The sequence below is a fragment of the Rhincodon typus genome, chromosome 13, assembly GCF_021869965.1.
Source record: "Rhincodon typus isolate 14 chromosome 13, sRhiTyp1.1, whole genome shotgun sequence".
NCBI classification, from domain to species: Eukaryota; Metazoa; Chordata; class Chondrichthyes; order Orectolobiformes; family Rhincodontidae; genus Rhincodon; species Rhincodon typus.
This window is the reverse complement of record NC_063344.1, coordinates 21,528,521-21,552,433: the sequence shown is the minus strand read 5'-3', so window position 1 is coordinate 21,552,433 and position 23,913 is coordinate 21,528,521. Positions and strand designations below refer to the sequence as shown.

Sequence of the window (23,913 nt, the reverse complement as noted above, 5' to 3'; positions counted from 1 at the left end):
GAATTTCACCAGGATGTTTCCTGCAAAAAGTTTCAGATCAAAGGTGAGACTGGATAGGCTGTTTTCTTTTCCCCAGGAGCAAAGCAGGGTGACAGGAGGATCTGATTGAGGTACACACAATTATGAAAGGCCTAGACAGGTTAGATCCTGAGAATCTTCTCCCATGGCAGCCAAGTGTAAGACCAAAGGGCACAAGTTTAAGGTGAGGAGCAAGTGGTTTAGAGGATACCTGAGAAAATTTATTTTCGCCCAGACTGTGGCAGAAATATGAAATATGCTGCCTAAGAGGGCGGTGGAATCAGGTACTCTCGCAACATTTAAGAAGCACTGATGAGCATTTAAGATGCCAGGGCATAGTAAGCTATGGACCAAGTGCAGATAAATGGTATGAATATAGTTTGCTGTTTGTTGGTCGGCTTGGACATGGTGGGCCAAATGGTGTTTCTATGCCGTCATACTCTATGACTTAATTTCCAAAATTTTTTAAAAAGCACAGAAATAAATAGAAACTACATGCTATATCTTCTATATGCCTATCGAGAACTTTGGGATTCCCATTTGTGTTGACTGCCAAACCTTTTCTCATAATCCATCTTTGCTTCTCTTATATTCTCACCTTTCTTCTGTCCCTTCTGTTTGGTTCTCAGTTGAACCATCTAAAACATCCTCTTATTGAAGTACTGCCACCTCTTTCACACTTTTCCTTTCTTTCCTGAACACCCTATAACCAGGGATATTTAACACCTGGTCCTGTCCTTCCTACAGCCATGTCTTTGTTACCACTACAATATCATAATCCCACACACCAATCTACATCTGTAATTTACCAGTTTCAGTTAATAAACCTCATGTATTCATGTACATGCCATATAACTTGATTTAGAATGTTTTAATTTCTCCCTTGCTCTGACTCCACTTATTAGCTAACTATTCTCTATTCTTATGTTATCTGCCTTTCCCAGTATTTTGTGCATCCCCTGGTATTATTCTGTAATATTCTCTCCTGGTTACCACAACCCTGCAGAATTCTTTAAAGCCTCCACAAGCAAAACACCCTGCAGAGTAACTTAGTCTCTGCTCTGTTCAGATTCACCCTGTCCAGCTTGTACATCTTCCTGAGAGGTAACCCCAGTGTCAAAGGAATCTAAATCCTTCTGTCCTGCATCTCCTTTCCAGTCAAAGTCATTTGCCTTATTCTAAGGGGACTCCTGCACAACCTGCCTGGTTTTCTTGGACTGTCTGGCAGTCCCTTTTTGCCTCTGTGCCTCTATCTTATTGTGTGCCCACCTCTCTGAATGTGCTATTAACATAATTCTCCTATCCATGGATGAATGACAGTGACTCCAGCCATTGCTTGAGTTCTGAAAGCCAGAGCTCTAGTTTCTGCAGCTGGTGACACTTCCTCCACATGTTCATTTATGTCACATAGATTGGCATTCCGCATGACTGAGTTACCCTGCCAAAACTTCAGTTTGCTTTTGTACCATTTATTTACATCTGAGCCATTTTAGCAAGGAGGTAATGCTAAACTTGTTCAAGACATTAGGAGTCAGCTTAAGTAATGTGTAAAGTTGCCATAGTCCTGCTCTATCATTAAAGAGAGACAACTAATGATGAGTTTAGTTTGGGTCTCAAGTGCACTGTCTGGGAGTGTCATGGAATTGAGGTTTTCAGGAGTGTATTATTTGAATAGAAACAATATACTGGGCTGCAGAGAAAAGGCAGAAGTATGGCATTAAGTCAGAATGTTCATTCAGATAATCAGAGGAGGCACGAAGAACTGAAGGGCCTCCTTCTGCACCATAATCATTTTGTAAATCTTTGATTCTGTGACTACGTTCTGTGGGAACAAATTCCACATTCTCACCGTTCTCTCAGTAAAGAGGTTGCTCCTGATTTTCCTGTCGGATTTATTAATGACTTTCTGATATATATGCCTCTTTCTTCTGGTTTTTCACATGTGGAAACATCTTCTCCATGTCTCCCTTCTATCAAGTCAGCCTGAGTCTTCTCTTTTCTAGTTTTCGCTGGTGCTCTGTCTACTCATAGAGTGGCAATCCTTTGATCCTATTATACAAGAATGGAAAGAGCCATTCAGCCCGGCGCCTCTGTTACATAGAAACAGAAGGACGCCATTCAGCCCGTCAGCTCTGTTACACAGGAACAGTGGGAAGCCCATTCAACTCCTTTGATGTTTTCACACAGGAACGGAAGAAGGCCATTAATCTTCACTGGGGGTTGTTGAAGGGTTTGTAGTTCAAGGTTTGAGAGACCATGGAACAGAGGAACCTGGGGTGGAGAGAACCTTTGCTGGGTCCAGATGTGACTGGTCCAATTGCTTGTTGTAGGCCTCTTGTACCATCAGTTAAATTAAGCCTTCTGATGAATGGCCTCCCTGCAGGCAGCTTGATGCCAGCCCTGCCGAGAGGTGAGGGAAAGAGGCAGACGGCCCACTGGACTTAATGACCCCCTCCATCATCAAATCAGTCAGTGGTGGAGCATTAAATTCAGCTCCTGGTGAATCTGTGCAGAACCCCAACCAGCCAGAGTCTCCTTTCTGAGGTATGGTTCCCAGAACAGGATAATTACTCCCGGTGTCATGCAATTCAGCACAAATGATGCGTCATCTTTTTAAACTCCAGCCTCTTGTCATAAAGGCCAACAAATGATTAAGTTTTTTTTTAAATTATGTTTTATACCTGTCCACCTGCCTTTAGTGGTTCTGGACTTGGATTTATAAAGCTGATAGCTCCTCTACAGTTTCTCACTTCTCTCCATTTTGAGGGGGTTCTCCCGACAGGAATGAGAAGAACTGACTGGAGATTGACCCAAACTGTTTACACCACTTTGAAACCAAAGCTAATTCAGCACAGATGGTCACAGACTAAGTCCAAATATAATATTGGAAGCATTTCTCCACATTGTGTGTGAATTACTTGTTAATACAAAGCAGGTGGAATTTTAGATCAGGTTAAATAAGGCTTTGGATGCTGCATTCCAAAAAAATGTGTGATAAAGTAGCTTTTGTACCTTTTAATAGCTTCTAGCTCTCTATACCTGAATGTGGAATTGCCGACTCTAGGTGGATTTAGCCCTGGAGGTTTAAGTACCATTGCTCCTCTCGTATCAGCTGACCTTGCACTCACATCATTGGCCAATTAGTTGCTCAACATGCCCACTCTTACAACTTCTGCATTGCTGCTTTTGATCAATTGATAACCTGTCCTGATGAAGTTTTAATCTCAAATGGGAAGCACACAGGCACTTTGTTACCTGATTGGATGATGCTACAATTGTACAAGGCACCAGTGAGACCACACCTAGAGTATTACATGCAGTTTTGGTCCCCTCACTTGAGGAGAGAGATGTAGTTGCATTGGAGGCAGTTCAGAGGAGATTCACTGGATTGATTCCAGAGTTAAGGGATTTGTCTTATGAATTGAGACGTTTAGGCCTATAGTCTCTGGAGTTTAGTAGAATGAGAGTGGAATAACTCTAGAGAGGCCGGTATCCCATCACCAAGTCATTCTTTATTTGCCCGTGGAGAGTCTTTAAGACTGATCGGCTCCCTGAGAGCCAGCTCTCAAAGTGAGCAGAACCTCTGACACTCCTGTTGTTATCTGTCAGCCAGGGCTCCGTGGTTGGACCTTGTTAGCAGCCCCAATCAGGGAACTCATATTCTACGTGGTCCAACTGGCTGACCTTGTTATAATCATTACTGAGAGGAAATCGCATTGAGGTATAAAAGATGCTCAAGGGGATTGACAAAGTAGACATTGAGCAGATGTTTCCTCTTGTGGGACAATCTAGAACAAGAGATTATAGTTTTAGGACAAGGGGTAGCAGAATTAAATTAGTGATAAGGAGAAATTACTTTTCTCAAAGGGTCATGAATTTATGAAATTCACTACCCCAGAGTGTGGTGGATGCTGGGACATGGAGTAAAAGTTAAGGAGGAGACAGGCAGATTTTTAATTAGTCATGGGTTGAAAGACTATGAAGACCAGGTAGGAATGTGCAGCTGACACAACAATGACATCAGCCATGATCAAATGAACAGTGGCAGGCTCAAGGGACTGATTAGCTTACTCCTGCTCCTAGTTCTTACGGTCTTGACTGTCAATCAAGCAGACTTCCACCCTCTCCAGTCTTCAAGAATTAATAAGAAAAAATGAAGTGTTAGCTGGGATGCCCCTTAGGTCTCTTTTAAATTTTTCCCCTTTCACCTTAAAGCTTTACCCTCTAGTTTTGGACTCCCCCACCCTGGGGAAAAGACCTTGGCTATTCACCCTATGCCTGCTTCTCTCAATTGTATAAACCTCTATAAGGTCACCCCTCAGCCTCTAATGCTCCAGGGAAAATAGCCCTAGCCTATTCAGCCTCTTCCAATAACTCAAAACTTCCAACCCTGACAACTTCCATGTAAATCTTTTCAGAACCCTTTTAAGTTTCACAACATCCTTCCTATAGCGGGGAGACCAGAGGCATTTCCCTGACAAAGACACTCTTCTTCCAGAAAGAGTCCACAGGTACTAATAAAACTCCCTGCTCCCCGCCCTCACTCACTGTCACCACTTGCTGGAGGCCTCATTACACAGGTCAGATATTTGAACTCATTCTGTGAAAACCTTCTTATGTCTCTTAAACCACCAACCACTGCAAAGTGACCAGAGTGAGTGAGATGCGAAAGGCTCAGAACCTTATTATTTTCTCCAAACATTGGGACATCCTCAAAATCCAGACAATAATTCAGAAAATCTGAGCAGGGATAGAGGATAAAATTGAATTAGGGAGAGGCTTTAATGTCTGCCTCATTCTGCAGTCCAGTAGGTGCTGGTAGGGATGCTTACCCTCCAGGATTGGCTTGAAGTCTCTGGGAATTGAAACTCAATCTCTGGGACACTGCTATGTTCAACCCAGGAGAAAAATCACAGGGGCACTGAAGAAGATTGGCTTTCTTTTAGTCTTTTTCTTTGAACATTTTTCTTTACCGGATATCAAAATATTGAATAAAAGCAAAACACTGCCAGATACTGGAAATCTGACAAAAATATGGGAAATGGGAAATAAAGGCTGTTTGGCAGACAGTCAAGTATCATCCAATTGGGGCATTTATCTTCTTCCTTTCCAATTGGTGCAGGAAGGCAGTGTGTTACAAGGGTGAATGTGTGGCTGAATATTGGCCAGAGTGTAGGGTCAGTCATGTGAAACTTCCAAGAACACATTGAATCACGGTTGACAAGTCTAAGCATCCAGTTACACTGACTGCATAGTTAATTCTTAGAGTGACCAGATTGTGACAGTGTCTAAGCATTCTTTCAGACACTGATCTGTCCTTTTGTAACATTTTGTCTACTCAATCCATTTTCTTCATTGGGATTGTCATACTTGTGAGATTAATTTGATTGTCTCTGTCTTTTTCCATGTCCTCTCTCTCTTGCTATCAGTCTCCGTCTCATTCAATGTCTGTCTTTCAAACTCTCTTTCTCTCTCTCTCTCACACACACACACACTCCCTCCCTTGACTGCCTTTCTCTCTTGGTCTCTTTCTCTCAGTTCCTCTTTCCATTCTCTTAGCATCTCTCTCTCTCTCTCTTGCCCCCCCGCCTCGGTTTCTCTACCTACAAAATACTTAAAGGCATAGACAGGGTGGATTCAGATAAGGTGTTTCCCCTGGTTGGGAAGTCTAGAACCAGAGAGCACAATATAAAAGCAAAGGATGCCACTTACAGCCGTTTTTCTCAGACGGTGGTGAATTTTTGGAATTCTCTACCAGCGAGGCGGTGAAAGCTGAGTCTTGGAGTATGCTTCAGGTAGAGAGCAATAGACTATGATAACCAATGGTGTACAAGATTATGGCGGTAGGGTGAATACAAGAAATTGAAGTGTTTGATCAGCCATGATCGAAGTGAATGGTAGGGAAATCTCGAAGGGCTGAATGGACTACACCTGTTATAATGTACCTACATTCTTTCTTGGTGTCCCTTCCTCTTTCACTCTCTTTTCTCTCATTCTGTCTCTTCCTCAGTCCCTCATTCTCTTGGTCCCTCTCTCTCTCGGTCTTCTTCTCAGCTTCCGTTTCTCTCTTGGTTTCTCGATCTTTCACTCCCTCAGAGTCTCTCTCTCGGTCTCATTTTCTCTTTGGGTTTGATTTACTCTCTCAGTATCTCGCTCTCTCAGTTTTTCACTCAGTTTCTCACGCGCTCTCTCTGTCTCTCTCTTTCTCCCTCAAGTGTGAAAACCACTTGCTAATCCTTTTTGTTTGCGACTCAGGAGGAAGACTCGATCTATTGCAGCACTGCATTTGTGCGGTCACCATTTCATAGAATCACTCCAGCTGCTGTCAGCTCGTGGAAAGGAGTTTACGTTCACACTTTCGAAAATATCAGCCTCACAATCATTTATTTTACACTCAGCCTTTTATCGCCACTCCTTCAGTGTCACTGGCTCAAAAGCCTGGAAGTCTCTCCCGAACGGCATTGTGAGCGTACCTACACCCCAAGGCAGCTCATTACCACCTTTTCAAGGGGCAATTAGGGATGGGATAGCAAGCGTGTTAAACTCACATAAAATACCGGTTCAGGCTCAACTGCATCCAGTTGAGGCCTCACTCTTGAAAAAGGCTGTGAAAGCATTAAAGAGGGTGCGGAAAAGATGCATAAGAATCCGAGGGTGAGGAGCTTCAAATACGAGGATTGGTTGAAGAAGCTGATTCTGTCTTTCTCGGAGAAGAGACGGTTGGTTGAGAAGGAGATGTGATTGAATCGTTCAAAATCAGTAGGAGCCTGGGCAGAGTGGAAAGAATTAAACTGCTCCCATTGGTGGATGAGTTGAGAACAAGGTAAAAGACGAAAAGGCAACAGAAAAATATAATTTACACAGGGATTGATTAGGGACTGGAATGCACAGCCTGTGAGTGCGATGGAAGCAGGTTTAACCAAAGACTTTCAAGAGGGAAGTAAAATATGATCAAAAGAGAAAAATAGTGCAGGGTTAATGTCGGGGGAGTGGAATGAGGGAAATTGGTCCTTCAGAGAGCCAGCACAGACACGATGGACAGAATGGCCTCCTCCTGTGCTGCAACCATTCAATCAACCTCTGTTTCCACTCGTGCACACCTCCAAAAGCTATTACTTTCCTGGAATCCAGCGTTCTTTACAGCGACTGACAGCTCTGCTGCATTCCATCTTTGACGGGAAGGTCAAATAAGTGGTCGTACTGCTGTGCTGGGCTGGTTTGCTATCAGTCAGGAGAGTGAGGAGGGGATTATAATTGAGTTCGTTGCCCAGGATTTCAAAGTACCGCCTTCTGACTAACACTTGGACTTGGTTCATTGAAACGGGCTGACACGAAAGAGTGCCGATTGAGCAGGCGCAAAAGTCCGAGATTCCTGTTGACCTCAGGCCTGTCCATAAATACTTTTGAGACACTGCATTCTCTGCAGACCTGATAGGATGGGGAGCGAACTGGCAAAGTTTACAAAATTGGCAGGCTGCACACAAGTTGCTCGTGAACATGTCCAAACAGGTGGGATCCTGTCCAAGGATTCAAGGGAAAATTAAAGGATAGATTATCTTTAGCAACATGATGTGATGACAATATGTTAAAACTTCTCAAAAAACTAAAACGGACCCAAGGAATTATCACATTGTTAGTGCCCCGGTGAATCAGTCAGAGAGGCTTGTGAACAGGTATAGCTCCCCCTCCAGAAAATTAAATTTGTTCTCGCAGAAACCTGGAATAACTACAACATACTGTCAGGATCCTAATAAATTAGCACCGCCCCTTACAAAATGTGGAATTCCCCACTTCTGATTCGCTCTTGTAGCTACTTTATTTAATGGTCAGGCCAGTTCAGTTTTTGGTCAATGGTAACCCCCCAGGATTTTTCTAGTGGGGGATGCAGGGATGATAATCCCCTTGAATGTCAAGGCCAATTGTTAGATTTTCTCTTGAGAAGAGACGAGAGCAACGTTCAATCAGTCAGCAGTGTACAGCAGTGTTATGCTGCCATCTCATGGAATCCCAGCTCATAGACTCCAGCACTCTCTCTGCTGATAAGGAAGCAACACTTGACTCCTCATCATTGACTTGAATCTTAGCTGTCTTACTGGTAGCTGCAATCAGGAGTTCGACAATCTAATGGGACAGTGGGCTTTTATAAAAAGACAATGTTGCCACATGAGGCAGCCAGAGATTTTTTATAAGATCAAGAGATACAGAAAGAGTGAGAAAGATAAACAGAAAAACAAGAAATACTGGCAGCATCAGTGGAGAAAGGCAGAGTTAATGTTTCAGGTCTGAGACCAATCATTAGAACTGAAAGCAGCGAAAAATATATAATCATTTATTTCAGATTGCCAGTGTTTTGTGTTAGTTGCAGATAGATAGATATATATTATAGATAGATATATAGATATAGAATGAGAGACTGACAAACAGATGAAGTCAGAATGACAATACTGGTACCTACAACTGGTTCGGTGGAGTATGCAATACAGAAACAATCCATGTGCCAGTATTTAGGTCCATATGAGCCTCAAATCAATCGTCATTGTCTCACCCAATCAGCTTGACCTTCTGTTCCTTTCTGTCTCTTTTATTTTTCCAGTTTCACTTTAAAACCATCAACAACGTTGAATTTTTAATTATATTTCCTTATTTTGCTACTTTGTAACTAAGATTTTGTACCTAAATATCTGGGAATAACGACATTGTACACTTTTCACTGTACTCCTGCATCCCTGTACTTGAATACGTGTGACAATCAAATTAAATTATAATTCTAACCTAATTCTAACTCTAAATTCTGATGTTCTCTTCGCTATTACAGTGAGCTCCACACTCTCACAGTTATGATGTTTGTCCTGAATTCCCTATTGGATGGACTGGCTTTTGTTGATGACCCTTTCATTCTGGCCTTGTCTACCAGGGAAGCTCTCTCTCCATGTCTATTATCATCCCACCTCTGTGAACTGGCCCAGGGATGGGTTTCAGTCAGGGACCAGGAGTACAGACAGCCATATCCAAATACATTCCCATCCCCGGGGAGTTCTAACTTTCATGCTCCAAGCATCCACCAATCTCAGTCTTGAGTCTACTCAATAACTGAGCTTCCACAGCCCTCTGTGATCCAGAAGTCCAAACAGTAACTACGCTCTGAGTGAAGACATTCTCCTTATCTCAGTCTGAAATAGTCTACCCCATATTCAGAGACTGTACTGCCTCTGTGTTCTAGATCCTACAGCCAGGTTGAGAAATCTCCCAGTCTTTCGAATCCTATCAAAGTCTTCAATGTTGCAATGAAATCACCTTTCATTTCTTGAATCTCCAGAGGATATAATGTACTCAATCCCTTCTCACTGGATAACAAAGAACAAAGAACAAAGAAAATTACAGCACAGGAACAGGCCCTTCGGCCGTTAAAGCCTGCGCTGATCCAGATCCTCTATCTAAACCTGTCACCTATTTTCCAAGGATCTGTATCCCTCTGCTCCCTGCCCATTCATGTATCTGTCTAGGTACATCTTAAATGACTCTATCGTGCCCACCTCTACCACCTCCGCTGGCAACATGTTCCAGGCACCCACAACCCTCTGCGTAAAGAACTTTCTATGCATATCTCCCTTAAACTTTTCCCCTCTCACCTTGAAATCGTGACCCCTAGTAATTGAGTCCCCCACTCTGGGAGAAAGCTTCTTGCTATCCACCCTGTCTATACCTCCCATGATTTTGTAGACCTCAATCAGGTCCCCCCTCAACCTCTGTCTTTCTAATGTAAATAATCCTAATCTACTCAACCTCTCTTCATAGCTGGCGCCCTCCATATCATGCAACATCCTGGTGAACTTCCTCTGCACCCTCTCCAAAGCATCCACATCCTTTTGGTAATGTGACAACCAGAACTGTATGCAGTATTCCAAATGTGGTCGAACCAAAGTCCTATACAACTGTAACATGACCTGCCAACTCTTGTACTCAATACCCCATCCGATGAATGAAAGCATGCCGTATGCCCTCTTGACCACTCTATCGACCTGCATTGCCACCTTCAGGGTACAATGGACCTGAACACCCAGATGTCTCTGTGCATCAATTTTCCCCAGGGCTTTTCCATTTACCGTATAGATAAGTTTCTCATTCCACCAATCAATCTGGCAAAGTATATGAAAACTGAAAGAACTGCAGATGCTGGAAATCAGGAACGAAAACAGAAGTTTCTGGAAAAACTCAGCAGATCTGGTAGCATCTGTGAAAAAAAAGATCAGAGTTAACGTTTCAGGTCCGGTGACCCTTCCTGAGAACTGATAGTAGCTGGGAAAACGTCAGCTTATATGCAGAAAATAAGGAGGGGGATGGGGTAGGGAGTAAATGATAGGGCAGAGCCTGAAGAGATAGAAGAGCAGTTGGATAGACAAAGGAGTTGATAATGATCCGGCTGGGAGGGTGAATAATTGTTAATGGGGACTGTTGGTGACTAACAATAGGCAAGCTATGTGACAAGGCCTGGTGTGTGGGTGGGGGGCTAGGGCATGGGAGGGTTTGGGTCCCAAAATTATTGAACTCGACATTGAGTCCAGAGGGCTGCAGGGTCCCCAAGCGGAAAATGAGGTGTTGTTCTTCCAGCTTGCACTGAGGTTCGCTGGAACACTGCAGCAAGCCTGAGACAGAGATGTTGCCCGGGGAACAGGGTGGTGTGTTAAAGTGGCAGGCAACAGGTAGCTCAAGGTCTTTTTTGCAAGTGGAAAGTAGATGTTCTGCAAAGCGGTCACCCAGTCTATGCTTTGTTTCCCCAATGTAGAGGAGACCACATTGTGAATAACGCATGCAGTAGCCTAGATTCTGGGAAGTGTTGCTTCACCTGGAAGGTATGTTTGGGCCCTTGGATAGTGGGGGAGGAGGGGGGTTTGGTTGGGGAGGCATTGGGGGGTGAAGGAAGAGTGGACCAGGGTGTCCCGGAGGGAATGGTCCCTGTGGAAGGCGGACAAGGGAGAGGACAGAAATATGTGTCTGGTGTTGGCATCTCACTGGAGATAGCGGAATTGGCATCTGATGATCAACACCTCATTTTCTGCTTGGGGAGCCTGCAGCCCTCCAGACTCAATGTCAAGTTCAATAATTTTAGGGCCTAAACTCTCCCATGTCCTAGCCCCCCACCCCACACACCAGGCCTTGTTATCACATAGCCTGCCATTACACACTACCTATTGTTAGTCACTAACAGTGCCCATTAACAACTACTCACCCTCCCAGCCAGATTGTTACCAACTCCTTTGTCTATCCTACTGCTTTTCTCTCCCTTCGGGCTCTATCTAATCGTTTACTCCCTACGCCATCCTCCTTCCTATTTTCTGCATATAAGCCGACGTTTTCCCAGCTACCATCAGTTCTGAGGAAGGGTCACCGGACCAAAAATGTTAACTCTGACTTTTTCTTCACAAATGCTGCCAGACCTGCTGAGCTTTTCCAGCAACTTCTGTTTTTGTAGCAAAGTATATGGTTTCTCAGCAATCCAAAACAGTACACAGCTATGCTCTCGCCAAAGAATGATGTAAATAGTTGCTTGGTAGTTCAGTTTTGACTATGGCTGAAAGAACGGAGACATTTTGTTACAATTTTTTGTCTTTCATTTAGAGTGAAGCAATGGCTTTGTGATATTTTAATTGATGTAGTAATCCAGACGCACAGGCAAATATTCTGGGGACAGAGGTTCAAATCCCAGCATGGCAGATGATGGGATTCTAAATTCAGTAAAAGCTAATGATAACCATGAAACCATTGTTCATTGTTGTTAGAATTCCATCTGGTTCAGTAATAGCCTTTAGAAAAGGAAATCCTTACCTGACCTGGTCTACATATGACTCAGACACACAATGGCGTAGTTGACTCTTAACTGCGCTCTGAAATGGCCTCGTGAGCCATTCAGTTGCATCAACCATTAGAAAGTCTCAGAGAAGAAATGAAATGGAATGCACCACTTTGCATCCAGTAATTCACCAGAAACAACAACAGTAAAATCAATCCTGTTGATTCTGCAAAAGTCTTCTTTACCAATATATGAGAGCAAATGTCTAAATTGGGAGAGTTTTCTCACAGACTAGTGAAGCAACAGACATATTCATAGTCATGGAATCATACCTTACACATAATGTGCCAGATGACACCATGTTCTGTCCCATAATCAGGACAGACCCAGCACAGGCAGTGGCACAGTGGCATACAGTCAGGTGGCATTAACTGCAAAAGTCCTCAACTCCAGACCCCATGATCTCCCATGGCATCAGGTCAAACATGGGCAAGGATACCTCAGCTGATTACCACATACTGCATTTAGGCCGGCATTTATTGCACGATCCTACATGGTCACCCGAGTGAATGGCTGCTCAGCCATTTCAAGGACAGTTATAAATCTACCTCATTACTGTGTATCTCAGGATACATGAGGCCAAACTAAGAAAGAACAGAAGATTTCCTTCCCTAAAGCATACTAATACACCAGAATGGTTTTCACAATGATTGTTGGTAGTTCCATGGTTACCTTTGCTGAAATTTTTAATTACAGATTTAGTGATTGAGTTCAAATTCATTCAACTGTCGTAGTGGATTTTGAATCAATGTCCCCAGACCATTAGTCTTGGTTTCTGGATTACTAATCTATTGATATTACCACTACTGCCCCATTTAACAGACTCCATCCTGTGCTCAAATTCATCTTTGAAATAGATCGTCAAAAGAGCCCCCTGCTCTTGTCACGCCAATTGAAAAATCTGTGAGGGCTTATCTGTCCCTACCAATTGCAAGCCCATCTTCATTGGTCAATATAAGCAACAGGACTCCTATTATCCTAGATGATTATATTTTGGCAATCCTGTAAATATGACCCATATTTACTGTGCAAGTTTAATACTGAAATAGAGTGACATCCTGTAGGATAATGGCGACATTGATCTGATCATTTCGAGCTATGTATCACACAAACTCATGAATGGCCCTAAGCCAGTCACACTTTATCTGAAAATTGCCCCATCTACCTCACATTAGCCTGGAAGGGTAAGGTATCTCAAAACAGGTGAACCTAGCTATTTCACTCTGCTACTAAACACGAACAACAGAAGTGATAGGATACTGCCATCAAGCCGAAGATATGTTCTGGCCATTATTCAAGTTAGTAATGTGGTACATGAATTTCAGTGCTCATATGATGCCAGTTATGTGTGCAGTACATCCCAAAGAGAAGTAGATCGTATCAAAGAGCGTGTTCCTTCACTCTTTGCAACAAGCAAGGTACTGAACAAACAACTTGTGCAAATTTCACAACACAGTGTCTAACATTAGATTTGATGCTGTATTTGGACTGCATTTGCTAAATAATCCTGAGCGTTTTAAGAATGATGTTGACAGCCAGTTTAAGGGTGGCAAAGTGGCTTAATTGTGTGTACTGAAAGTCATATATATTAATACTCAGGAGCCAGTTTTTGCCTACAGAAAGAACATGTACACAATATTATGGTCCCAGCTGATGTTATTACTGGGCAAGTCAGACCCAAATTGAAACATGGCTTGATAGATCATGTTTCTTTAGTATTTTAACAAGGTAGTCTCTCACTGAAACACAAACATGCAAAGTTGCCAATTCAGTTTTAACAATAAAACAGAAATTTATTATGCAAAAATGAAGGTCAAACAGAACAAACCAAAATATTTACATATTACACAAATTTAAAGATTTTGAAAAATATTATTAAAATGTAATCTCATTAATCCCAAAAGCAGCCTTTTATAGTTCTCATAGTTCTCTTCCTTGCATCCCCTACTGGGCTTAGTTTAACTGTTGCTTTAACTCCCAGGCTTGAGAATCTGATAGTCACTTCCTCGAACCTTCACACAACTAAGCTTACATTTTCTCAGCTTCAAATGATCACTTCAGGGCTTTAATCAAAAACTTCCAGTCTGGAACTTTTATTAAACTGCTTACACCGAGGTAACCTACTTTTAGCAATTCTAAACTATCTTCTCCCTTTATCAGGAGCATGTGCTTTACACATCCATCTTCAGCCAAGAACCCTGTAGAAATGTCAGACTGAAACTAATTTTTTTCCCCAAGTTATGGGCATTTCCTTAATCAAAAGAAAAAAAAAATCCTGCACCTTCTAAACTAAAGCCAAATGCGCAACCATTTATTTTGTTCGCTCATAAAATTCTCTATTTAAAAAAAACCCATTACTCCCCAGGACGTCTTTCTCTTGCAATGAATTTTAAATGAAATCTCCATGGCTACAGAAACAATTACAAGCTAATCATTTAACCCCTTCACTTAGAAGGGGTTATGCCACTAAGTGAAATTAAAAAAACCAAACCAAAAATAAAAATCTTTTTAAAACATACATAAATCACTCTCCCTACATCACAATAATGAAAGTACTAGAACATGACCATGGTAGGAAGTGGGTGCAATAACAGAGATTGAATGAGTAATAGGTGGTAGACACAGATGGTGGCAGACCTGAGAATGTCATCAATATTCTTTCTATGCTGTTGGGCATCCTCCAAATGGCTAAGATTGCACTGGCCAAGATGGCAACCTTGGATTACGGTGGCAAGCTTTAGTGTCATGGCCTCCTCTGCCAGACCATTCAAGGATATCTGGGCAGTGATGAGTTCTTCCGTCTTCAGTGAGGGGTGGATAGCTTCAGATAAGTCAAATCCAATAGGGATATGGTAGTAGTTAATGAGGTGAACTTGGGACAACAGCGTGAGAAATCTCACCAGGCCTAATAAACAGAAACCCTCCATCAAACTCAATGAAACTGACACGTAACTAAAAAAGCGTAAGTTTCCACATGATTTAAATAGTGAGAGACTGGAAAGTGTTGAACTTCAAAGGGACTTGTGTGTCGATGTTCATTAGTCACTGAAAGTTAACATCATGCATGCACAGCAAATAATTGGTATGTTGGTCTTTTTGAAAAGTTGGTTTGAGTATAGGAATAAAAATGTCTTACTGCAATTATGTACAGCATTGGTGGTGCTACACATGGAGCATTGTGTGCAGTGTTGATCTCCTTACCTAAAGAAAGTTATGCTTGCCAAAGAGGGACCGGAATGAAGGCTCAACAAACATATACCTGCGATGGAGGGACTGTCCAATGAGGAAAGATTGGGCCTTAGCAGATCACTGCTACACAAATGCTAGTACTTGCAAGGACTGCTTCCATCACTTTGATGATAATTGAGAGGAGACTGATGGGGTGGTAATTAGCCAGGCAGGATTTGTCCTTCTTTTTATGCTTAAGCCAGACCTGGAAACTTTTCCACATTATTGCACAGATGCCAGTGTTGCAGGTAATTGATTTGCGTTTCTATTTAAAAACAAACCCTGTGTGTCATATTGCCAAGGAGATGGGCTGTATTGGTAGGAATGTTTCTTTGTAAAATGTAAACATGCAAATTAGGAACAGAAGTAATCTGCTCAGTTCCTCAACGATGCTTCACCATTCAATAAGATCATGGCTGATCTGAATACTCCACATTCCCACCTACCCTGAGAATCTTTAACCCTTTGTTTATCAAAATGCATCTTTCTCTGCATGTCCAAAATGGACAATTTCATATTTTCCCACATCATACTTCAACTTCTAGTTGTTTGCTCATCCACTTAACATATCCATATTTCTTTGTAGCATCCTTAGGTGCTTTTCACATCTTACTTCCTACCCATCATTATGTCATTAACAACTGCAGCAACTATACCTTAGGTCCCTTCATCCAAGTTGTTTACATATATAGTAAAAAGTTAAGCCTGAGCACTGATTCCCCATGATACACCACTGATAATTAAAAGAGAAACAATTTATGCCTGCTTTCTGTTTCCTGTCAGGTAGTCAATCTTCCATGCGTGCCAACATCTTAACCATTACACCATGAGATTTACTTTCCACAATAACCTTTGATGTGACATCTTCAGAAATCTAAGTTGAAAATGTGGTTGTTGAACAACTGAGCAGTATATTTACAGATAAAAAAGAGGTGCTGAAAAGGCTGGTAGCACTTCCGGTAGAGAAGTCGTCAGGTCTGGATGGGATCCATCCAGGATTGCAGAGAGAGGTAAAAGAGCAAACTGCAGAACTATTGACAGAAATTTTCCAGGATTCTCTGAACACAGGATTAGTCCCGGGGACTGGCGGATTGCAAATGTGACACCATTGTTTAAACAGGGGGCCAAGGATAATCCAGGAAAGTACAGACCTGTCAGCTTGACGTCAATTGTGGGAAAACTAATGGAGGCCATAATACAAGACAAGATAAATATATTCTTAGAGAAAAATAAGTTAATAGTTGAAGTGGACATGGCTTTGTCAAAGAAGAGTCATGTCTGACAAGTTTGATTGAGTTCTTTAACAAGGTAACCTAGGCAGTGGATAAGGGTAGTGCAGGAAGCATTTGACACAGTGCCACATGGCAGATTAGTTAGCAAATTAAAAATGTTAGGGATTGATGGGTATTTGGTTGCATGGATTAGAAGTTGGCTAAAAGATAGATAACAGAGGAAATAGATGGACATTTCTCATTTTGGAGAGGATTTGAAAGTGGTGTTCACCAGGGATCAGCGTTGGGACCCTTGCTTTTACTGGAGTTGGATGTTGAGAGTAAAACCACTAAATTTGTGGATTATACTAAGCTAGGGAGAATAGTGAATTATAAGGACGATACTGAACGATTTCAGAGAAATATTGACAAGTTAGCCAAATGGGCAGACTTCTTGGGAGATGAATTTTAATGCTGAGAAATGCGAGGTAATGCATTTTGATAGAAGAAATATAGAGAGAAAATACAGGCTCAATGGTACAACTTTGAGGAGAGTGCAGGAGCAGAGGGACCTCAGGGTTCAAGTGCAGAATTCCTTGAAGGTGGCCAGACAAGTTGAAACAGTTGTTAAGAAGGCTTTGAGGATCCTTGGGTTTATAAATAGTGGCTTAGAGTGTAAAAACAAAGGCATGATGCTACACCTGTAAAAATCATTGGTCAAGCGACTCTTGGAATATTATATAAAAACCTAAAGAACTGTGAATGCCGTAAATCAGGAACAAAAACAGAGTTGCTGGAAATGCGCAGCAGGTCTGGCAGCATCTGTGAAGGAAAAAACAGAGTTAACATTTCGGGTCTGGTGACCGTTCATCAGAACTGGGACAGAACTGTCTCCGTGATGTTCAACGTTCCATGGGCAGCTGCTCTTGCCTTATCCTGAGATCCACACTCAGTGCCACATGGCGCCACATGCACACTCTCAACCTCTCCCTCCAACAGCATTGCAACACACAGGCTCAGGGCTGCACCACTCCGCAGTTCCACTTCATCCTTCGGCTGATTCGTTGTGCTAACAAGAAACTTTATTTTTCTTTCAGGCAGCAAGGCCCACAAGATGCAACAACTCAAAAATACCCATGGCCCTCTGGAACCTTCCTCTCCTCACCTTCCCTTCTATCCCCTCCCCCAACCCCCCCAACTCCTGTCGGGTATTCACCATCCCCCCTAACCTTCTGCTCTCTGATGCTGAATGCTCCGTACTCAGCAAAGGCGTCAGCTTTATCCCTCTGCGTCCCCATCTTAACGAATTTCGGGCACGACATGACGCCGAACTCTTCTTCTGCCATCTTCGCCTCCGTCTCATTTCTTTGGACAAGAGTCCTCTCCCCATCCCACAGACCCCTTCGCCCAGTTCCAACACTCTCCCGCCACCTGGACTCCTCCCTCCGGCCTTTTACCTGCACTCGATCTGTTCATTGAGAATTGTCAACATGACATTAGTCACCTCAATTTCTCTGCCCCCTCACCAAATTCAACCTATCTCCCTCCGAACTGACTGCACTCCGTGCACTCAGATCTAAACCTGACTTTGTCATTAAGCCTGCCGATAAGGGTGGTGCTGTTGTAGTCTGGTGTACTGACCTCTACCTTGCAGAGGCTGAGCACCAGCTCTCAGATACCTCCTCCTAGCTTCCCCTGGACCATGACCCCACCATGGCACATCAGGCCATTGTATCCACTACGGTAACTGGTGATCCCCCACCTCCGCTTCCAAGCTAATAGTCCCCCAACCCCGCACAGCTTGTTTCTACCTCCTGCCCAGTTCTGAGGAAGGGTCACCGGACCTGAAACGTTAAATCCGTTTTTTCCTTCACAGATGCTGCCAGACCTGCTGAGCTTTTCCAGCAACTTTGGTTTTGTTCTTGGGGAATATTGTATTCAGTTCTGGGCACCTTGTTTAAGAAAGGATATTAAAGTCCTGGAGAGAATGCAAATAATAATAACGATGATCATAAAACTGTTGTTAATTGTTGAAAAAAACCATCTAGTTCAGTAATGTCCCTTACGGAAAGAAACGGCCATCCTTAACTTGGTCTGGCCTACATGTGACTCCAGACCCACAGCAATGTGGTTGACTCTTAATTGCCCTCTGGACAATTAGGGATGCGCAGTAAATGCTTGTCTAGTGTCTAGCCAGCAACGCCCTCATCCTGTGAATGATTAAAAAGAACTTATATAGGTGCTGCATTTTGGAAAGGCAATTCAGGGCAGGACTCATACACTTAATGGGGAGTGTTGCTGGACTTTGGAGTGCAGGTTCATGGTTCCCTGAAAGTGGAGTCCCAGGTAGGCAGGGTAATAAAGAAGGTGTTTGATATGCTTGCCTTTATTGGTCAGTGCATTGAGTATACAAGTTGGGAGGTCATGTTGTGGCTGTGCAGGACATTGGTTAGGCCACTTTTGGAATACTGCGTTCAATTCTGGTCTCCGTGCTATAGGAAGGATGTTGTGAAACTTGAAAGGGTTCAGGAAAGATTTACAAGGATATTGCTAAGTTTGGAGGGTTTGAGCTATAGGGAGAGGCTGAATAGGCTCAGGCTATTTTCCCTGGAGCATCATAAGCTGAGGAGTGACCTTATCGAGGTTTATAAAATCATGAGGGGCAAGAATAGGGTAAATAGCCAAGGTCTTTTCCCTGGGGTGGGTGAGTTCCAAACTAGAAGGCTTAGGTTTAAGTGAGAGGGGAAAGATTTAAAAGGGACCTATGGGGCAACATTTTCACACAGTGGGTGGTGTACGTACGGAATGAGTTGCCAAAGGAAGTCATGTAATTGTACCAGCCTTCAACATTTAAAAGGCATCTGGGATGGGCATATGAATAGGAAGGGTTTAGAAGAATATGGGCCAAATGCTGGCAAATGGGACAAGATTAATTTAGGATATCTGGTCAGCATGGACGAGTTGGACCAAAGGGTCTGTTTCTGTGCTGTACATTTCTATGATTCTATGACACTAAGAGGCCTCACCAATATCCTGTACAACCTCAATATGACTTCCCAACTCCAATACTCAAAGGACTGAGCAATGAAGGCAAGTGTGCTAAATGCCTTTTTAGCAGAACTAAAACCACAGTTACAATTGATTTTATTCTGTCATGCAACGTTGACTTAACTAGCAAGGCCACCATTTGTTACCACTTTTCAGGCAGTAGTTAAGTCAACCACATTAGGGGTCTGGAGTCACATGTAGGCAGCATATTAGGAATGGCAGATTTCCTTCCCTAAAGAACGTTGATAAACCAGATGGGTTTTTAGGGCATTTTATGACATTGCCACCATCATTGAGGTGCACAACACAGAAAGAGACAAGCTTTTTGTTCTAGATTTAATGAATTGAATCTAAATTCCATTACTAGCTTCAATGGTGGGATTTGAACTTACACCCTAGTGCGTAATCTCAGGCCTCTGTATTTTTTGTCCACTGACATTACCACTGTGCCACTATTGCCCTCACTGGTACTTTTGGAATGTTGCATCAGTTTTAGGCCTGCTGAGCTTCCAATCAGTAGGCCAGGATCTTCACATGTTCACACTATGCCCAAACGCAGGACAGTTTTCATGACAGAAACCTGTGACCTACAACTTATAAATGTCTGCCAATCCTCTGGCACTCACACAGCTGACTGGCTGCTGGAGGGCTCTTTGCTGCAATGGAGTGCTGGTTGCCAAGGTCTGCCAGTCAATCAGGGGTCATTAGTGCTACCAAGGGGTCATGGCTGCAGTCAGGGTAACATCACCTCCCCAACCACCAGCACTCCCAGGATGAGGGGAAAGGCATGTACAGTTTGGAGATTGGGGCCATGGAAAGAGGGGATCGGGAGTCATTCTAAAGAAAAGTCACTGGACCCAAAACGTTAACTCTGATTTTTCTCTGCAGATGCTGCAAGGCCTGCTGAGTTTTTCCAGCAGTTTTTGCTTTCGTTTCTGATTTCCAGCATCCGCAATTTGTTTGGTTTTATCTTATCTTATCCTTTTGAAAATTCTTACACCCCTGAATATTTCATTCCCAGCTTTGAACTGGTTGTAACCATGTCTCTCTGATGGCTATAAGATCATACCCATTAGCCTGTGTTTGTACCATAATTCATTATTTTTGTTGCAAATACTATGTGCATTCAAGTAATGAGTCATTATATTTTCCTTTTTATCATTTTTTCCTTTTTGAGCCTAGTTGTTTTCCATGTTTGTATATTCGGTCCCTTCCTTCTCCACTCTGGGTATTGTTATTCAAATAGCTGACTTGTAATGCTGCCATATCCTCTTGCTTTGGGAGCCTTAATTTAGCAGAGATATTAAGACATTCTATGGATATTTTAAAAACAAATGTGTTAACAAATTGAAACAGAGTCTGGGAAATTGCTAACGGAAAATAACAATATGGCAGATGATTTCAACCAGCAGTTTGTATAGCTGTTCACTTATATAGTATCATTCTTCACTATCCTAGCTATCTGCGACTCCACTTTCAAAGAACTATGAACCTGCACTCTAAGGTCTCTTTGTTCAGCAACACTCCCCAGGACCTTTCCATTAAGTGTATAAGTCTTGCCCTGATTTGCCTTTCCACAATGCAGCACCTTACATTTATCTGAATTAAACTCCATCTGCAACTCTTCAGTCCATTGGCCCATCTGATCAAGATCCTATCACACTCTGAGGTAACCTTTCTCGCTGTCCACTATACCTCCAATTTTGGTGTCATCTGCAAACTTACTAACCATACCTCCTATGTTCACATCCAAATCATTTACATAAATGATGAAAAACAGTGGACCCAGCACCGATCCTTGTGGCACACCGCTGGTCACAGGCCTCCAGTCTGAAAAACAACCCTCCACCACCATCCTCTGTCTTCTACCTTCAAGCCAGTTCTGTATCCAAGTGACTAGTTCTCCCTGTATTCCATGTGATCTAACATTGCTAAGCAGTCTACCATGACGAACCTTGTCGAATGCCTTACTGAAGTCCAGATAGGTCATGTCCACTGCTCTGCTCTCGTCGATCCTCTTCGTTACTTCTTCAAAAACTCAATCAAGTTAGTGACACATGACTTCCCAAGCACAAAGCCATCTTGACTATCCCTAATCAATCCTTGCCTTTCCAAATACTTGTAAATCCTGTCCCCTAGGATTCACTCCAACAACTTGCACACCACCAATGTCAGGCTCACTAGTCTATAGTTCCTTCACTTTTCCTTACCATATTTCTTAAATAGTGGCACCACATTAGCCAACCTCCAGTCCTCTGGCACCTCATCTGTTTCTATCAATGATACAAATATCTCAGCAAGGGGCCCAGCAATCACTTCCCTAGCTTCCCACAGAGTTTTAGGGTACACCTGATTAGGTCCCAGGCATTTCTCCACCTTTATTTTAAGACATCCAGCACCTCCTCCTCTGTAATGTGGACATTTTTTAGATGCCGCTATCTATTTCCCCACGTTCTATATCTTCCATATCCTTCTCCGCAGTATATACTGTTGCAAAATCCTCATTTAGTATCTCCCCGTCTCCTGTGGTTCCACACTTAGGCAGCCCTGCTGATCTTTAAGGGGCCCTATTCTTCTGGAATACTGCATCTAGTTCGGGTTACCCATTTATAAGAAGGATATTATCAAGCTGGAGAGGGTTCAGAAGAGATTTACCAGGATGTTGCCAGGTATGGAAGGTTTGAGTTATAAAGAAAGGCTGGATAGACTGGTACTTTTTTCACTGGAGTGTAGGAGATTGAGAGGTGACCTGATAGAAGTTTATTAAATAATGAGAGGTGTAGATATAGTTGATGGTAGCTGTCTTTTCCCTAAGATGGGGATTTTCAAGAATAGGGGGCATATTTTTAAGGTGAGAGGAGACGAGCTAAGAAAAAGACATGGGGGCAAGTCTTTTTACACAGAGGGTGGTTTGCATTTGAAATGAACTTTCTGGGGAAGTGGTGGATGTGTGTATAATTACAACATTTCAAAAAAAAATTTAGATAAGTACATGAATAGGAAAAGATTTGGAGGGATATGACCCAGGTACAGGTAAGTGGGACTAGTTTAGTTTGGGATTATGGTCTGCATCGATTGGTTGGACCGAAGGGTCTGTTTCCGTGCTGTATGACTCTAATTAAGGCTTGTCCAGGATTTGCAGACCGTATAAAACCACGTGTGCAAAGAAGCATAGTGTCGGTATTCTCCAATGCTTTCCTCATCTTCGATTTGTTCAAACCGAAGACACCGGCTGCGATGGGTGGGGAGGTTGTATTGTGCGTGGAATAAATTCTGAGAACCGCCCTTGCGATGAACCCGGAAGCAGGTGAGAGATTAAACAGATGAGAAAGAAGGATTTTGGCCTTACGGGTTTCCTGAAGGGAACAGTGTTCCTGCAGTCCAACGGGCCACACTCACCTGGGGGAGGGAGAGAGACAGAGAAAGACTCACCTGAGCCAAGGAGAAAGAGACTTACCTGTGGATGCTCACCTGTCGCTAGCCGGAAGTGTTGCTCTGATCATTGGGAACCCTCTCAGCGCTGTGTGTGTTGGAGATATTTCTGCTTGAGCTTCTCCCTTTCCACTTGCCCTTTCGCTGTGTGGGTGGTCTGCTCCGGGTTTCCCAATGGCAGCATTCCAGGATCCGGGCCGTTTCCAGGCGGTGGATCTGAGCAGCGAGGCTGGCACTGGAGCTCAGCAGAGCGCTGGGCTGGAGCGGACTGTGCTGACCGAGGGCAGAGACGGAGCTACAATAGAAACCGAGGGCAAGCTGAGTGATCAGGCTGAGAAAGATAAGGCAAGCCCAGCTCCATCACCTCCTGCTCCCATGGACTACAAACTGAGGAAGTTCTTCGTGCTCCGGGTAAATTACTGTCTCGTTACTCTTCCTAATCCACACGCCCTCCTCTTCAACATTTGGAGAATACGTGGGGGCCCCAACAAGTCATTGGGGGCTTCAGAGTTCTAGCCATTTGCTTGAACTGTGTGGAATTTGGGAACTGGTCTGCACTGGGATCCCAATCTTTGTGTTAGTCACAACTTTCATTTATATAGCGTCTTTAAAACCTCCTGAGACTTCTCATAGGAAGAACAATATTAGTGTGCATAAGGTGGCAGGTTTTTTTTTGGAGAGTCCTGATGGGGACGTGAGGGAGAGACGGACTGGAACCTGTAGGGAGGGGATTTCAGAGTTTAGACCCCTGGAAACTGAAGAGATGGTATAGAATTTATTGTATTACTGGTTCATGAGATGTCAGTGTTGCTGGCTGGGCCAGCATTTATTACCCCTCCCTTGTTGTTCTTTAGAAGATGGTGGTGAGCTGTCTTCTTGAATTGTTGCAATCCGTGTGGGGAGGGAGTCCCAGGATTTCAAACTAGGGGTGGTACAGTGGCTCAGTGGTTAGCAGCACTGCCTCACAGTGCCAGAAACCTGAGTTTAATTCCCCTCTCAGGTGACTGTCTGTCTGTGTGGAGTTTGCACATTCTCCCCGTGTCTGCATGGGTTTCATCCGGGTGCTCCAGTTTGCTCCCACAGTCCAAAAATGTGCAGGCTAGGTGGATTGGCCATGCTAAATTGCCT

General features: G+C 43.2%; 1 protein-coding gene across 1 annotated transcript in view; it reads left to right on the top strand.

Moving 5' to 3' along the window:
- The first annotated feature begins 22,522 nt into the window (after positions 1-22,522).
- The window catches only part of LOC109924219 (tumor protein p63-regulated gene 1-like protein), a 76,222-nt gene continuing 74,831 nt past the window's right edge, over positions 22,523-23,913 (top strand). The window contains exon 1 of the mRNA XM_048604410.1: positions 22,523-23,196. Within this exon, the coding sequence (XP_048460367.1) occupies positions 22,960-23,196 (237 nt within the window). The 5' untranslated portion in view covers positions 22,523-22,959. The remainder of the gene's footprint in view (positions 23,197-23,913) is intronic.